Here is an 18,394-nt window from a genome sequence, read left to right as displayed (position 1 = left end):
AGGGAGATGCTCCAGCCCTCTTGTCAACTTTGTGGCTCTCCTCTGGACCTGTTCCAACAGTCTTAGGTCCTTCTTGTGTTGGGGGCCCCTACTCCACCTCGCTTGTCATGAAAGCAGAGTAGAGGGAATTAGAGAATCATCTCCCTTTACCTGTTGGCCAAGTTTCTCTTGATATAACCCAAAATACAGTTGGCTTCTGGGCTGCAAGCACACACTGCCAGTTCATGTTAGATCTTTGTCAACAGTTTACGGGCTGGTTCGGTTCAGTTCCATGACTAGTGGGGCGGAGGGATTTTGCAAAATCCACTCTTCTGGAAAAGGGAAACAGGGGACCCAAAAATAATTTAAAACAGTGGCAACAATCTGAGGAGAAACAAACTAATTTACTAAATATAGTATCGGAATGCAATGTAGCACACTATAATATAATTTAATTAGAATTGAAGCTAATAAATCAAATATAATGAGAGAGAGAGAGAATGTCTGAAAGGTGGAAAGACCTCTCCATAACACTGAGGTGAGATGTGCAGTCAGGTTGAGCAGCAGGGAGATGAAGAAGAACAGACTATGAAGAGCACATCAGGTGACCTTGCCTTGGGGTTATATCTCCTCTCTGACTGCAAAGCCACCTGGGGAATGTAGTTCTTCTTCTCTTCCAGACAAGTATCCAGAACTTGAGCATTAACAGTTAAAGTCTCAGTGCACAACATGATGTTATGATGTAGAATACCGATAACCAATAATCATAAAACCATGACAGTCTTTCATCAGCTGACACCCTGAAATTCTTCCCAGGGTTGCGCTCAAGCCGTGCTCTGTCTGACCTGCATCTGTGCTTGGGATTGGCCCTACCCAGGTGCAGGAACTTGCACTTGACTTTGCTGAACTTCACAAGGCTGACAATGGACCCTCTTCTCAAGCCTATCCAGGTCCCTCTGGATGGCATAATAATCTCCAAGTAGCCTGACAACATAATCAGGCTATTTGGAGATATCACTATTATTTTTATGTTTTTAAATTTCTATCATTGCTTAGATGCAATGAGCTTATAATGAGCAGAGCACTGCTTTTTAAAGGCAGGTACTTGAGTTATAGCTCTTTCACCATATTATATCCAGTTGTGGATCACAGTAAATAAGGTTGTACAAACTCGAATCTGATCTGTTTATTTAATGCTAGATTTTTTATTTTTATTTTTATTTCAATGCTTAGCATAATTCACACATGTAGAGGAAATTACAACAGGAATTTTGACCCCCAGGAATTGTTTAATATGATAGCACTTGGTGTCTGTCTGTTAGAATGCCTCGTGAAGTAGATTTAATTGTGTTATTCCTACCAGATTCCAAAGCATTAACTCTCAGTATGCTGTTTGCAAATGGACTTTTATCCATTTACTGAATCCACTTTGAATCCCTTCTTGTAAAATGAGTATTCCAGTGCTGTATTACATACTTCATTAAAAATGACGATTCATATGATTCAAAAAGTGTTGTGGAGTAGAAGACAATTCAGGGAGCGACAAATCCTTGAACCCTTGAAAAAGTACACTGCAAAATACATTGGACATACGAACATATACTGTACATTCTGTCTTTTCATACACACCAATAGCATGAACCAAGTTCCTTTTCTTTCATTCTTACCCTTTTGTCTACTAAAACATTTGCTTTGTTCCAATTTGCAAATGTTGAGAAAAATTGGACAATTTCTGCCCTATACCTGCTAACCATATTTCTCTCTTTCTTTTATCTGTTCCACAGGCTCTGAAAATATTTCATCTGAAATTTCAGACTGGACAGACTCGCAGTGGCTTCTGAGCCAGTGAGAACGAGGCTGCCAAAGCATGCTGGTGCCAAGCTGTTGGATGATGCACGTAGTCAGGCCAGTGGTGGTGCTCCTGTGCTTGCTACTCTATGCTGATGCTGAAAGTAAGCTTATTGTTCATTTGTGCCTAGATCTTGGCCAGGATAAACAAACAGTTTTGTTGTTTTCATCTGGTGTTTACTATGTGTCTCTGAATGAGCCTCTTTTTGATTAATTCTTAAAACACTGTAAAATACTCTCTTGATCACAGCCAGTATTTGGAAAGGATTATTTATGGTACTTCCTTACCATTCTTCTAAAAGCCTCTTTTCTTAAGCAACTAATGGTCCCACTCGGATGCGAAGACTGTTGCTATAATGTTATGAAGTAGAAACAAAGACCAGTTTTACTTGACAAACATACATTAAATTTGTTTGATGCATCTGTCATTCCTTAACTATTTATTTCTTTGATTTGATTAAAAAGAATAAAAGCACCACCACCCTTTTCCCCCCCGCAATTAATATTCATTGCAATTAAAATTCCAGGTCTTTGTAACTACAACAACAGCTGTTGTAATTTATTATTTCTGACAGCTGTTGTGGAGTACAGTATCCAAACAAATCATGTAGAACTGACAACTTAGTGGCTGGCCCAAATATGTGACAATTTAGTTGGAAAATACAACTATGTTCACTTGTACTTAGGGAAAGGAGGGAACTATTGGATTTTGGTCAATTAGTTTGACTATTAATGGGAAAGCAGTGCCTTTTTCTTTTTTTTTTTTTTTTTTTTGGTAAATCACTAGGGCTACCTTGTCTACACGTGTTGTTTCTCCCAGCTGTCCTGTGGCTTCTTGAGAAATAATGTACAAATGCAAAAAGTGAGGTTTACTACAGACTGACTTGTTCAGTTGATTCAGGGATATTTTTCAGTAGATATTTGTGATTCTGTACACCAATCAACAACTTCATTACAACGCTGACTTTTGAAGACTTGTATTTTTCTATGCATGTTTGTAAAACAAAGGAGCAGTTGAAATAAATAGTAACATAATACACAAAATCAACATAAGTAACATTAGATAAGTAGGTTCTCAGTAAAGGCATGTTGAAGAGCTTCTTATCACTCTACCTGCACTCCAGGTATACTAAGTTATAGCAATGTAAGAGATGCAAAATTTTTCCAATTCTATCCATAATAAGACTGTTCTTAAAACTATAATAATATGAAAGTTAAAATAAATGAAAAAAAATATGAGCAAAATGTACATATTTGTAGATTACTGGTAGTTGAGATTCCTTGGTATCTTTCCAGGTAGATAATCAATTGGAATAATTGTATCTAAGTTGAAGCCAAGGACATTTTAACATTATACCAGCAAAGGATTAATTAGGAAATGGGCCCGTGTGGTGGCAGTTTCTGGAGTAATAGCATACTACCTATTTTAAAAGTAAATTCTTAGCTTAGGAAATACAGATTTTATAGTCTTGTATACCTTTTCTCTTTCAGGTAATAGAATAGCTAACCGCCAGTAGACTAAAATATAATTATTTTTGTTTTGTCTTTGGTCAGGTATTAATTTGCAAAAAGACAGTCAGAACCTAGAATATTCTTTAGTCCTGGGGGAGGGAGGTGAGGGGGATGGTAGGGGTGAGAGTAGTTTTTTCTAAGAATAGTGTGGCATTTAGTTTAAAAATAGCTAGTTTATTTAACTACTCACTACCTTATTTATGAAAACTCTATTGTGATTCTTACTAATTTTAAATAAAACAAAACAGAAAAGAAATTGTCTTTTGTCCTTTGCTACTTGAGTTAGAAGGACTTCCCAGTGTAGCTAGAATTGATGGAGTCTCATGCAGTAAATATATGAAAAGCAACATGTTTTTATGTGAGAGGTACTCTTGTTGAAAACAGCCTGGACATAAGGTCTGAAATAGATACAGAGAATAAGTGAAAATGACATAGCAGTAAATGTTAATATTAATTAATTGTAGGAAACTAAGATTTTTAGAACAAGATTCTAAAGATTTTTATTTTTCACAGGACTAGCATGCTCTCCTGACTGGAGAAAAAATGCTAAAATCTCTTAATGATAAAAGATTAAATTTCTTGCTTCCATATTTGCTTGAGGAGGGATGATGAACCTTTTTGTCTGGAAGTGCAGTTTCCAGAGTAATTTGTTGGCTTAATACTTTTGATTTTATTTGAATTTCGAAAGGTACATTTCTATGGACCACACCTGTTTTACTGTTGTGAAGGGTTTACCACTTGGGTAGTGATGCTTTTAATTTATATTAGTCTGCAGAAGGTGAGTGAGCTTGATGTGAATATTCACTTATACAGAAGGCTTTTATTTAATTTGCCCCTCTCTTACTTTATGGGAAAATCTCTATTTTCTTCTTACAAAATAAAAAATGTTACTGAGTGTGGAAGTTGCCCAAAATTTTTATAAATGCATGTGTACAATTTTTGCAAGAACTCTACAGTTAAAACTGATTTTTCAGTTCAGACATGCTTTTCTGCATTTTGTTTCATTTCCAAAGAATTTGGTTTAAAAGGTGGTAATTTAATAATGAAAACAAAAGCTAACGTAAGATTTTCTTCTCTTTCATTGACTTGGATTAAATTTCAACTTGAAGTATTTGATACATTTAATACTAGCTAAAGAGTTCTTGTACTGAATACCATACATCTTACTTCTCCATTAACATATGAGAATAAAGACAGTTATTTCCAAGCAGTTAGTAAGCTTTGAATTTGCATGGATGTTTATTTATATGCATACAGATGTCGTTCATCATACTATATGAAGTATCGTGATATATATGCATTTGTGGGTCTATACTGTGGAGAATCACAGTAATGTTTCACTCCCGCACACTTTATTTGGGAGATATGCTGAGTTTCCACAAGACAATTATTTTGTATGTTGAACATAAGCACAACTTTCTGCTGTGTTGTCATGTGTCTAGAAAGATGTTTAATTTGTTCTCTGATGGATTTCTTGAGGATTTGAGGCAAAGTTCCTGCTCTGCTGGAGTTGATCTATCTCCAAAATTGCAGATACTGCTCCTGTTTCTATAGCTCTTTGTGTAAGGATTTCAGACCCTAGTGTTTTCTAGACCTGCTTTTGAAATTTTTCATAAATAGTTGGCAAGACTATCTTATTCCATTTTAGTAAGGAGAACATATAGTAAATGAGACAATGGGGACAAAAAAAATTGTCTTTTTTTTTTCATCTACATGTAAAGGCTGTGTCTTGATAAGGAGTAGCAAGTATATCCTGAAACTTCTACTACATTATATTTTTATCTGGAATAATGAATACATGCTCTTCTCATCACACTGTGGTATCACTATTGTGTGAAATCCAATAGGAAGATTACTTACTTGTCCTGAAGAGGCTTCTAACAGTATTACTTAGTACTTCTTTTCTATTTAAATGCTATTCTCACAGATGAACATGAGAATGAGAATTGTTTGGTTTACATCATCTTCTACCTTGATTTTAGAAAGGAATTTGATACTGTTTCCCATGACATCCTTATAACAAAGCTGAGGAAGTGTAGGATACACAAGTGGACAGTGAGGTGGGTTGAGAACTGGCTGCCTGGCAGAGCACAGAGGTTGTCGTTGGTGGTGCAGAGTCAGGCTGGAGACCTGTAACCAGTGGTGTCCCCCAGGGGTCTGTGCTGGGTCCTGTCTTGTTCAACATCTTCAACAATGACCTTGATGAGGGGATAGTGGCCACCCTCAGCAAGATTGCTGATGATACGAAGTTGGGAGGATTGGCTGACACGCCTGAAGGCTGTGCTGCCATTCAGCGAGACCTGGACAGGGTGGAGAGCTGGGCAGTAAGAAACTGGATGAGGTTCAACAAAAGCAAATATAGAGTCTTATACCTAGGGAGGAATAATTGCATGCACCAAAATGAGCTGCTGGAGAGGAGCTCTGCAGAGAGGGATCTGGGCATCCTGGTGGACAACAGGTTGGCCATGAGCCAGCAGTTTGCCCTCGTGGCCAAAAAGGCCGATGGCATTCTGGGGTGCATAAAAAAAGAGCGTGTCCAGCAGGTCGAGGGAGGTGATCCTCCCCCTCTACTCTGCCCTGGTGAGGCTCATCCAGAGTACTGTGTCCAGTTCTGGGCTCCCCAGTACAAAAAAGACAGGGATCTCTTGGAGAGACTCCAGCGAAGGGCCACAAAAATGGTGAAGGGCCTGGAGCATCTCCCCTATGAAAAAATGCTTAGTGAACTGGATCTGTTTAGCCTTGAGAAAAGAAGACTGAGAGAGGATCTAATCCAGGTCTATAAATATCTGAGGTGTGGGGGCCATAGTGGTGAGGCCAGTCTCCTTTCAGTGGCACGTGGAGACAGGACAAGGGGAAACAGCCGGAAACTGCAGCATAGGAAGTTCCGCATAAATGTGCGTAAGAACTTCTTTACGGTGAGGTGACAGAGCACTGGAACAGGCTGCCCAGGGGGGTTGTAGAGTCTCCTTCTCTGGAGATGTTCAAGTCTTGCCTGGATGCCTACCTGTGCGACCTGGTGTAGGGAACCTGCTTTGGCAGGGGGGTTGGTCTTGATGATCTCTAGAGGTCCCTTCCAACCCCTACATTTCTGTGATTCTGTGATGAAATACCTCAAACTCTGAAATACACTGACACTAGCTGATGAACTTACTTGTGGCCTTTTGTCAGTGGAATGCAATATAAAATTACCAGAAAGTCCTTCCCTAGCTGGCTTGATGAGGACATCATGCCCTTTATGTAAGTGGCCAAGATCTGATTCTGACTTTTAAAAAAAGTATTTAAACTTGACTAAACAAAGTAAGCAATATTCAAAGGCTGCAAAATAATTTCACTCCTTTATTTCTAGTTAAATATATGTAGCTGTAGAAAATGTAAAATCTCAAGCAATATGACTTTTTTTTTTTTTTTTTGAGTTGTCTTCTTTATATTTTGTAATATATATTATGTGTAGTTACATATTTATAAACATTTGTTTAGCCTTCTGTTTGTAGAAGTACAGCCTGCTGGTTTACAGTATTTATCATTGGATGCCTTGCTCTCAATAGTACAAAAGGCAGCTAGGTTAAGACAATCCTTATCTACTGTGAAATTAGTAATATCACAAAATTTTTCATAAGAAAAGAGAGCTTTTCTCATGTTTGCTAAATTAACTGGCAGAGTTTACTTAACTAAAAGTTTTCTGCTGACATTGATCCATTTGATAACACTGGTAACATCTGAACTTGCATGAATATTTATTTATGTACATACAAATGTCACACATTATATGGTATACATTAAGCGGTGTGCCAGATATGCACTTATTGGCCTACACATAGCACTGCTTTAATGGCATAAGCTGTCTGTCTTACCAGTTTGAAAGACTGTAGACCTTGTAGATAGTCACAGAGACCATTTATTTAACAGATTTCTGTTCAAACTACATAATATGATATTATATTTCTTTATGACCTCTGTAATGATGAGATATCAAGTCACTGAGTTCAAAGAAAGGTGTTTCTTGTAAGATGTTTGTTCCTGGGCTTTCTTCTTTAAATTGATTTGTGTTAGTAGAATCTAACGCATTGCTGTAGGTGTAATTCATCCTACTTAGTGATTTTAGCAAACACACAGGACATAATGATAATTTTCACCATTCCCCCCACCCTAAGAAAGAGTTCTACAGTTTCTGCTACATTCCAGTATTTTTTTTTTTCTGTTTATTTTTTTCTTTGTTCTTCGTTGCACAGCTTCTGTTCTGACATTTTGCTTGTGCTCCTTCTTTTGATGTGATGTCTTAGAAGATAGCCACGGTTCCTTGTTCATTCAGTAGAAATTGTTGCAACTGACAATAAAAAGGCAAATTTAATATTAACAAAATATTAACAAAAAATACTAACCATAAAGAATACATTTCTTGTGTGCTAGTTCCATTCCCAGTTGTCTGAACACTTTGTTCATAGTTCCAGAGGCATGCATCAGCTATCATGCTATATGATGGAAAACTCATTAAGATTTGTTGTAGAATCAGGAACAGCTGAAAATTTGCTGACAGGCCAGTGATAACCTTTAACAAATGCAAGGACTGAGACAAATTCTCTTCTAAACAGGATCAGGAAAAGGTAGCTTGATATTGATGGAATTAAATATGTTTCCTTTTTTTCCTCTTTTTTTCTTTTTTTCTTTTTTTCTTTTTCAATTTGATTCCTTCATTTTATTTAGCTTTGTTTTTCAAAGAACACTTGTTTCTGTAACAGCTGATGTAATTACATCTCTTATAATTATTTGGCATTTTTCAGCAAGGCAAAACACATTCAGGCAGTTCACATTCAAATCTTTACTTCTAAAGACTACTATATTAAATGATAGATCTTCTAAAATGATTATGTTGTTGAAATTAATTATTCTGTAGTAAAACTTGCAATTGGACATGTATGGTTTACATTAAAAAGGCAGGGAAGGAGGGAGGGAGGGAGGGAGTGAGGAAGGAAGGAAGGAAGGAAGGAAGGAAGGAAGGAAGGAAGGAAGGAAGGAATAAAGGGAGGGAGGGAGGGAGGGAGGGAAGGAGGAAGGAAGGAAGGAAACAACAAGAACAAACAAAACAAAACCAAGCAACTGTTTCCCAGAATAGCTTCGTAAGTACCATTTGCAGACAGGCCTGATACGGAAACTGTTTGCTTTGTTGTATGAGTGCTTGCGATAACTAGGACTGAATTTCTCTCGGATTCAGATTTAAACTCTGACAATGAGGTTATTTCAGTTATTGATTTCACTTGTAGCAATAGCAAGAACTGTAAAATTAAAAAATGTAAAGAAAGGAGCTGTATTTTAATGTCAGAGAAGGGATGGACAGTACCACATTATTTAAGTTAATGTCAAGTGCAAACAGAAACTGTATGTGTGCTACTCCCTTTAGCACCAGTTATTTCAAATGGCAAGTTAAGAAATCAGCATCATTCATATTCCTTTGTCAGTATAGGCTAGGAATCCCATTCTGTCTGGAGCTGGTACATCATTTAAGAACATATTCAAATATTTTAAATGTATTTTTAAAATGCTTATAAAAGCACATATAATAGTCTGAATGTAGGAAAAATTCATAAGGAAAGAACCAAACAGATATGTAGAAACGTTAGATATTTGGTAATTATTTAACAACACAAAAACTGCTAAGTTGGTTTAGGATATTTTCACTCCTTATTTTAGGTTTTCCCCTTAATGTCTGAAATTGAGATAGGAGTGTCCATTTTGACAGTGAATTTCTGAGTAACAGATTCAGCAAATCACGAAGTATCTGAAAGTATATAGAAAGATTGCCATGAATTCTTGTTCCCAGACTTTCAGGAAACTCCTTCCAAAATTACTGATTTATGGGAATGTTTTGCATTCTGTAAATACTGTCTGCCTGATGTTGCATTTTTACAAACTGTACAGAAGAAATGTTTCCTAATATCCAATCTAAACCTCCCCTAGCAAAACTTTAGGCCATTTCCTCATGTCCTGTTGATTTTTACTTGGGATTAGAGACAGACTTCCACCTTTCTACAGGCTTCATTGAGGTAGTTGTAAAGGGCAATAATGTTTCTACTGAGACTTATTTTCTTCAAGCTAAATAATTCCTGTTTTCTCAGCTGCAGCTTGTGGCTTGTTCTCTATACTCTTCACCAGCTTCATTGCTCTTCATTGGGCATGCTCCAGCACCTTGATGCTATTTGTGTAGTTAAGGACACTAAAGTGGACACAGTATTTGAGACTCAACTTTATCAGTGCTGAATATAAGGGATGGTAGCTTAGCTCATCTCCTGGCCGCACTTCTGATACAAGCCAGGATGCTGCTGGTCTTCTTAGCCATCTTGGCACACTGCTCACTCATATTAAGATGTCTATAGACCAATATCCTCAGGTCCTTTTCTCTCAGGCAGCTTTCCAGCTACTCTTCCTCAGCCTGTAGCATCGCATGGGGTTGTTGTGACCGAAGTGCAGGTGATGGCAGTTAGCCTATTGGAATGCCATACAGCTGGAAAAAAATGTGTTTATTTAGTCTATTCAGATCTCTCTGCAGAGTGTTCCTGTCCTCAAGAGCATTAGCATTCCTGCATAACTTGCTGACATCTGCAAGCTTACTGAGTGTGCACTTAATCCCTTTGTACAGATCATTGATAAAAATATTGAAGAAAAATTGCCCCAGTACTTATCCCTGATAAAACCCATGTGTGACCAACCTCAAATTGGATTTAGTGCTATTCACCATCCACTCAGAAAGTTTCTTACCCAGTGAAGTCTATGCCCATGAACAGCCAGATTCTCTGGGAGAATGCTGTGGAAAACAATGCCAAAAGCTTTATTAAAGTACAGGTATGCAACATCACAGCCTTTCCCTCATCCACTATGTGGGTGACCTTGTCACAGAAGGAGATCAGCTTAGTGAAGCAAAACCTGCTTTTCATAAACCCATGTTGATTGAGTCTGGTCACCTGATTGTCCTGTGTGCTGGTGCTCAAGAACTAGTGCATTACCTTCTCTGGCACCAAGGTCAAGCTGACAGACCAGTAGTTCCTCAGATCCTCCTTCTGACCCTTCTTGTAGGTGGACACCATATTAGCTAGCCTTTTGGCACCTGGAATGTTTCCATATAGACAGGACTAATGATAAATTATGGAAAGTGTACTTATGAGCACTTTCATCAGTTTCCTCAGTACTCTTGGTTACTTTAGTCTTTTTTTCATCCTTCATCACTATGAATTCTTCCATATCCAATAAAGATTATAGATACACTGTATCCTTGCTTTTTTTGCTAATGTATTTGTAAAATAATTTTTAATTATCTTTAATCATAGTAGCTATATTAAGCGCCAGTTGGGCTTTGGCCATTCTGATTGTGTTACTGTAGAGCCTCACAACATCTTCGTAGTCCTCCTAAGTAGCCTACATATTTTTCCAAAGGTTATAAACTCTTTTTCTCCCTGAGTTCTAGCTAAAACCCTCTGTTCAGCCAGCCTTGTCCGATTCAGCCAGCCTTGTCTGATTCCCGTCTGACTTGTCTTTAAGCAAATGGAGATGGCCAGCTCCTGATCCCTTCAGATTATCTTCTTTAACAAGGCCAAAGTCTGCCCTCCAAAATTCCAAGATGAAAGTACTGCTTACCTCCTTTAGCTTTCCAATGATTGATGCCACATTTATTTTGTGCTACAAGGAAGGTCCCACCTAGGTCAATATTTTCCCTCCAATAATTTCGTACATGTTTTTGAAAAATATACAAAGCAGTTGTTGAGAATATTTGCAAATGGTTCTATATCTGAGAGAAAAAATAGTTATTTGAACTCATGCTTTAGAGGAAATTATATATTTAAGCTACTACAAATGTAAAGTCAAACAGGTAAAAAGGTAAGAATGAAAAATACAGTTCAGACAGTTCAGAATAGACTAGTGTCTTTGGGATGATTTTGAAAATTAACTTTTTTTTGTGTGTGTGTGTGTGTGTGTGTGTGTGTGAAAATGTCCTTGTGTTACAGTGCAGCTGTAGTGTCTACCACTATATTTTGATCCATAAACAAGGACAAAGTAAATGTATCAACTTAAACATAACTTAAACATGCATATATAGGCCTACTGAGGTTTATAATGCAGTGTAAATCTAATCCACCAAAGAAATGATTGTTGACAAACTGGAGAAAGCGCAGGGAAGTGAAACATGTAGATTTATGCTGAGGAAATGCTTACTAATCTTTATTTTTAAATTAAGTTAGTTTATAAAGATTACTGAAAGCTTAAGACAGCTAATGTGGATACGCTTTTATGTACAGAAGAAGGTAGCTGCTATAGACAACTTTGCTTAGTAAGTTTGAGGAGAATTTAACAGTAGACACAGAGTCACAGAATCATCCAGGTTGGAAAAAACTCCAAGATCATCCAGTCCACCCACACAGCCACCATGACTATTTCCCCACTTAACTATGTTCCTTAGTACAACATCTAAATGTTTATTGAACACCTCCAGGGACAGTGACTCAACTACTTCCCTGGGAGGACTGTACCAGCATCTGACCATTCTCTTGGAGAAGAAAATTTTCCTAACGTCCAAACTGAAACTACTCTGGTGCAGCCTGAGGCCCTTCCCTTTAATCTTATCTCTTGCTATTTGAGAGAAGTGGCCAACCTTCACCCCACCACAACCTCCTTTGAGGTAATTGTAGAGAGTGATAAGGTGTCCCTTGAACCCTCTTTTCTCCAGACTAAACAATCCCCATTCTCCCAGCTGCTTCTCATAAGACATGTTCTCCAGACCCCTCACCTGCTTCTTTGCCCTTCTCTGAACACGCTTCAGGGCCTTGATATCTTTTGTGTAGTGAGGGTCCTAAAACTGAACACAGTACTTGAGGTGTGATCTCACCAGGGCTCATTACAGAGGGATGATCACATTCTTGCTCCTGCTGGGAACACTATTTCTCATACAAGCAAGGATGCCATTGGCCTTCTTGGCTACCTGGGTACACTGCTGACTCATGTTTAGCCAAGCGTCAATCAAGACCCTGGTCTGTTTCTTCCATGCAGTCTTGCAGCTACTCTGCCCCAGGTGTGTAGCATTCCATGGGACTGTTGAGACTGAAACGCAGGACCTAGTACATGGTCTTGTTGAACGTCTTAAAATTGGACTCAGCCTAGCTATTTTGCCTATTGTGATCCCTGTGTAGGGCTATCTTACCCCGTTGCAGATTGATACTTCTTCCCAACTTGATGTTGTCTGCAAACTTTCTGAGAGTGCACTCAATTCTCTTGTCCAATCAAGATTCATCAATCAAGATATTAAATAGGACAGCCACAGTACTGACCCCTGGGGAACACCATTCATTACCAAACACAGGATGGTTCTCCAGCAGGTTTTTTACCCAACAAGTAGCGCACGTGTCCAAGCCATGGGCTATCAGACTCTTTAGGAGAATACTGTGGGAGACTGAGTCAAAGACTATGCTGAAGTCTAGGCAGACTACACCCACAGCCTTTCCCTCATCTACCAGGTTGGTCACTCAATCATGGAAGGAGATTATATTGTTCAAACAGGGCATGTTTTCACAAACCCATGCTGGTTAGGTCTGATCCCCCAGTTGTCTTGCACATGCTGTGCAATCTCCCTCAAGATGATCTGTTCCATAATCTTTTATGACAGTGAGGTCAGGCTGATGGGCCTTTTAGTTCCTGAGATCCCCCGTATGACCCTATGATCTGTGCAGATGGGGTCACATTGGCATGACTCCAATTCTCTGAGACCTCTCCAGTTCACCAGGAATTCTGATGGATTGAGGAATGTGTCTTGACAATCAATTCCACCATCTCGCTCAGCACCCACAGGTGGGTTCCTTCTGGCCCCATGGACTTGTGGCAGTTCAGGTGAAGTAGTAGTTCTCTGTTTCCATCTGAATCATTGAGCATTTATTCTGCTCCCCATCCCAGTCTCCTACTCAGGGGATAGAGTACTCCAAGGATATTTGGTCTAACTTATAAGAACAGATGTAAAGAAGGTCTGGAGAACCTCAACATTTTTCTTATCCTCAGTGATCATGTTTTCTGCTGCATCCAGTAAAGGCTGGAGATTCTCCTTAACTCTCTTCTTACTGTTAATATATTTATAAGAAAGCTTTCAGTTCTCTTTTACCTCAGTGGCAAAGCTGAGTCCAAGCTTTTTCTCCCTGTATATCCTAACCATTTTTTTGTACTCTCCCCAGGTTTCCCTTCTTTTCTTCCACAGAAAGTAGACTCTTTTTCTCCCAAAGGCTCATCAAATGTTCCCTGTTCATTCGTGCAATTTTCTGTTTTCTTCCCCGTTGGCTTATCTCCTGAATCTTTAAGACTTCTTTCTCGAGGAGTGTCCAGCCTTCTAATAGCTAGTTCTGGGCAACTACAATATAACTATTGGATTGGACCGTTGAAGAGACAGTTTGCTAATATATATTAGAATTTACTCAGATTAAGATTGGAGGTATTTAAAAACTGAGTATTGTATAGTCATTTGTCTCGCTCCAATTTATAGGAGGGAGAGGAGGTTCTTTTGTTATCTATATACCCGGCGTGAGAGTTAGAAGCAACAGTTCAAGTGTTGGTCTGACCAGTTTATTACAAATCTTAGTCAGGGAAATGGGGAAGAGGAGGGCGGACACTATTATGAATTAGGGTAATGGGGAAGGGAAGGAGGGTGATAGAAAAGATAGGAAAGAAGAGGCAAGGAGTCTTTATAGGCAGCAAGAGGGAGATAGTCACCACCATGGATCCAGCGTGGTTCGTAGTTCAGTCTTTGATCTTCAGTAGTGGTGGGTCGTCGGGCATTGTTGTTCTATTGACGACGAAGGATGACCACAACCATGGCAATCATGGCCCTTTTTCAATGCTTCAAAGTGGTTGAGTCAGCTGTCTTTGGAGTGACAGCTCAAATCCAAAGTGGTTGAGTCAGCTCTCCTTTGAGTGGCAGCTTCTGGCTCTGGGATCTCGGCAGAAACTCCTTTGTTCCTATCTTCCTGGCCTTGCCAGCAGATAAGAGGGAGCAGGGAGGCGCCAACTTGTATCTTGCCTTCTCAGGATACAATGGCATTGTCCCCCAGTCTTCCATAGCAAACAGGAGTTATTTGGTAACAGGCTAGATCTTCCGCCAGTAAACAGTCCTGAGCACTATCTTCCGAAGGTAAACAGCTCCAAAGATGTAAAATTGTCCACATAGCGATGTTGATTGCCACACAACATCCATCACTTGCCTCCTCAACAAAATACCTAAGGAAGCAAGCTTTGAGCCAAAAAAAAAAAAACCAGGAAGGATTCTCACATCATTATAAGAGTGACAAGGATAATCCACTTGACATAATTTGTTTTAAATCTGTGAATAAATCTGAGTGAAGAAAGGAAAGGAGGAAATTATTCATTATGGTGTAAAATTTAGTGCATCTTCATCTTGGGAACTGTAATACTAAATAAATCTAAATTCTCAAAGAGACACAGCCAAGTTAGCTAAGGTACAGAAAATAGCCCAGGTAAAGGCTGGAGTTCTGGAAGATCGGAGCTCAAGAAACATTTGTACACTACTCTTTAGAAATATGGTTTTAATTATGCTGCAGAGGCAGGAGTTTAATTGTGGGTTTCTTCCAACTCAGGATATGCTATGACTATATATTCTATGACTTTACGATGGAACAGCTGCCACATGTGAAGAAGCTGATAATGTTTTACTGGATATCTTCTGATGTTTACATTTCATAAACCAAGAAACATTAGTGGAAAATCTTTATCACGTATCTTTTTTACCTTCCTTTTTTTTTTTTAATACAATATTTTGTCTTCAGATGTACTTTCTGTATAAAGTGTAACGTGTCCACTGACCTTTCTCAATATCAGTGCTCTGATGAAAATGACTTAAAGGTTGTAGCATCTAAAAATGTTTGCATTAAGCTGAAAAACTAGACATAGATTGCAATTAAGAAAGACTTTTCAAGGAAGCTGATATTCTGTCTACTGTATTAGGAAGAGTTTTTCAGATTAAGTTGATAAGAATTTTCCTGAAAATTAAACACGGTCTATATATATTTTTAAAAAATTAAATTTTTCATAGGAAATTAATTCAGATTTCCTTAATATAATTAATCAGTACACTAATTAAGGAATAATTTGATATTAAAGGTGTTTATTAAAATTTTAATTACTGTAGGAAAAAACATGTACTTACATTATCCCTTTTACAAACCTCAATAAATGCTTTTAATCAGTAAATACTTAGCAAACAAAGTGCTTGAAAAAAAGTCTTCTTATCATTTATTGTTCTGATAAATGTTTATTATTTTGTGATCAGCTCTTTACATTGTACCAAATTCAGTCATTCATGAAGTAAGGTTTTCTATTTTTCTGACAAGAAACTGCAGCTATGCTATTTTATTAATGTATTGTACAGCTGTTTATTGATGCAGATCTGCAATCACAAATTGTATTGTTAGTTGTACAGAAGGTGGCCACACACCATGATGGTATGCCTGATTCTAGTACCTGAATATTTGTTCAGCCTCATGGTTTATAATAAATTATTTTGTAATTACTACATCTCAAATAGTTGCTGTTGAAAACTTTTTTAAAACTATTAATTGTAATTTTTTAATTAATGTCTTTACATAGAAAAATAAAACCGATTTTTTTTAACTGTTACTTTCACTAACCCTATTTTGCTAACCAAAAATCATTCTCTTGTATTCATGACTTGCATTCCATTTAGCATTAGTCATTGGGTTTTTTTTTTGTTTTGTTTTTGTTTTTTAACTCATGGATTGTAGGCTCCTAAAAGTAGTACAGTGAAATGGAGCACTTTGGAGATGTATAACTATAACGCATGTAGAATGAGTATGCTAAAGATAGCTTTTAGTTTTACATGAAAAGTGTGTGGAATTTTCCCTAATAAAAAATCTTCAAGAAAAAAATGTCATGATTGTAAGTTGACAGCAACTTTGCAGCTACACAAAGCAGGAGCTCATTTACTCAGCTAAGGAAATCAGCTAAGTATCAATGACACATCATGATCAATTTAGGGAACTCAGAGGTAATGGGCAGATAACAACTAGAATGAGAACTATGGTTTGCATTAAAATTGATCACTGAATCTTTTTAGAATGTTTTGCGTATCATATGATTGAATGGAAAGAAAGTATTTCCTCCCTATGGGTAGATTCTTCCAGTGATTAGAAACTAACTAATTTATAGCTGTATTTTAAACTTCTTTGTTTCCTCCATAATGAATGTGAATATATGAATTGAAGATATTGAGAATTTTTAACTAAACAACTAATTTTCTTATCTGATTTTGACATGTGGAAGTTAGGAAATGTGGGTAAAATAAGTAAATATTGATTTTATAAAAATATCAGATTTTCAAAGTTAAAATATACTCAGATTCCCAACTGCAGAAATCTGTCTTGGTTTGTTTACCTTTGCAATAACCAAAAAATTCCACCTGCAGTCTGAAATACTCCAAATTGTCTTTTCTGATCAGATAATTTTGTATATATTCCTCTTCAATATTTTCTGGTCAAATGAGAGTTCATAGGTAGCTTTGTTATTGCATTTTATTTTATTATATTTTATTTTATTGTGTTGAGTATATCTGTCAAATCTTTAGCTTCTTATAGCATTATGATTGTTGTTTGCTCTTTTTTGTTTATCACTGGGTGTGTGCTTCAATGTCTTGTTCTTCCATGTAAAATACACTGTAACTTTCAGGGAAACACGCACTAATCTTGAAGCCTGGGGATGAAGAGTTTCAGTTGTTTAGATGTTAATAGATCTGTCTTAACTTTCCATTTTACAAAAAAAGCATTCTGAAGTATCAGTAAGAATGGAAAAGTATTGTCTTATGTAAAAGAGAATGAATATAAAAAAAAAAAAAACAAAAACATTTTCATAATTGTACATTATTATTTACACATAAGATTTAATATTATTTACTTCTTCAGTGATAAACAGAATGCAAAACTTCAAGCTCAAACTTCAGAGCTGTTCTCTTTGAGCAGTAGATCTCTTAAAGCAGACTAAACTGCTGTCTCTTATTTATAGATCAGCTTCAGAAATGATGCTTGTTAAGCATCTGATTGTAGAGGACAAGGGATGAATCAGGACTAATGGATTCAAAAGAAAAGAGTCTCTTGTCTTAATTATTTTTCACACATGTCACTCCTGCACCCTATCCTAAGCTAACTTTTCTCAGGTAAGTTAATAATCTTGACTATACTTGTTTCTCTTAACCAGTATATTTGGACATTACAAGTAAATGTTAGTAACTTATGTCTTTGAAGTGAGAAAAAAAAAATGATCAAGGGAGTTACATAATCCCTGCTACTTAGGGGAATATTTCTAGGAAAATACTGGACAGGTAACTCATAGTTTCAAGGGAAATTGGTGTCTTTGACTATACAGACAGTGAGTTCTCAGCTGCTTCTAAAACAGAGATAATTTTAGAATTCAACTGCAGTTCAAGTTCTAACAACAGATGCAGAAAACCAAAAAAGCTGATATTTCATAGCATACACTTAATCATTTATATTCAAATGCTATGAATTTGAACCTCTAGGAAGGATCTTATGCCCCAGGCTTGTGAAATTTTTTCACTGATGTCCATTTCTGATTACACACTAGTGTTTCATTAAAGATAAATAAATTATGCAATTTTTTTATTTTATTTTTTTAATGCTAAAGTTATATTCCTTTAATTAATTTCCTCTCTTTAGAATATACACATGGTCCAGAATAGATAATTAACTTGATAATGATTTAACGATTTTTTGAAAAGGGTCATAAATACCATTTAACTGTAAACAATATTTTAGGATAATTTAAATCATACCATTATAGTGCTTATCTCTAAATGTTTCTTTGAAGAGAGTGTACAGAACTCCGAAAATTAATCAGTTTTCCATTTTCTACTAGAAAACCTTAAATTACAAAGACAACAGAGTCTGTCATCTAATATTACTTCTGCCTTTACCTCTTTCCCTCTTTTTCCCTATTTTCTGTGCTTTTTTTTTTTTTTTTTTTTTTTTTTTTTTTTTTTTTTTTTTTTTTT

At 37.0% G+C, this 18,394-nt stretch overlaps 1 protein-coding gene across 1 annotated transcript in view; it reads left to right on the top strand.

Annotated features, from left to right (window-relative positions):
• The first annotated feature begins 1,773 nt into the window (after positions 1-1,773).
• The window catches only part of PTPRD (protein tyrosine phosphatase receptor type D), a 278,606-nt gene continuing 261,985 nt past the window's right edge, over positions 1,774-18,394 (top strand). Inside the window, exon 1 of the mRNA XM_042826904.1 lies at positions 1,774-1,931. Within this exon, the coding sequence (XP_042682838.1) occupies positions 1,847-1,931 (85 nt within the window). The 5' untranslated portion in view covers positions 1,774-1,846. The remainder of the gene's footprint in view (positions 1,932-18,394) is intronic.

This window comes from Centrocercus urophasianus, unplaced genomic scaffold, assembly GCF_019232065.1.
Source record: "Centrocercus urophasianus isolate 14NV4802_14NV808 unplaced genomic scaffold, USGS_Curo_1.0 seq_27, whole genome shotgun sequence".
NCBI lineage: Eukaryota > Metazoa > Chordata > Aves > Galliformes > Phasianidae > Centrocercus > Centrocercus urophasianus.
This window is presented reverse-complemented; position numbering and strand designations above follow the sequence as displayed.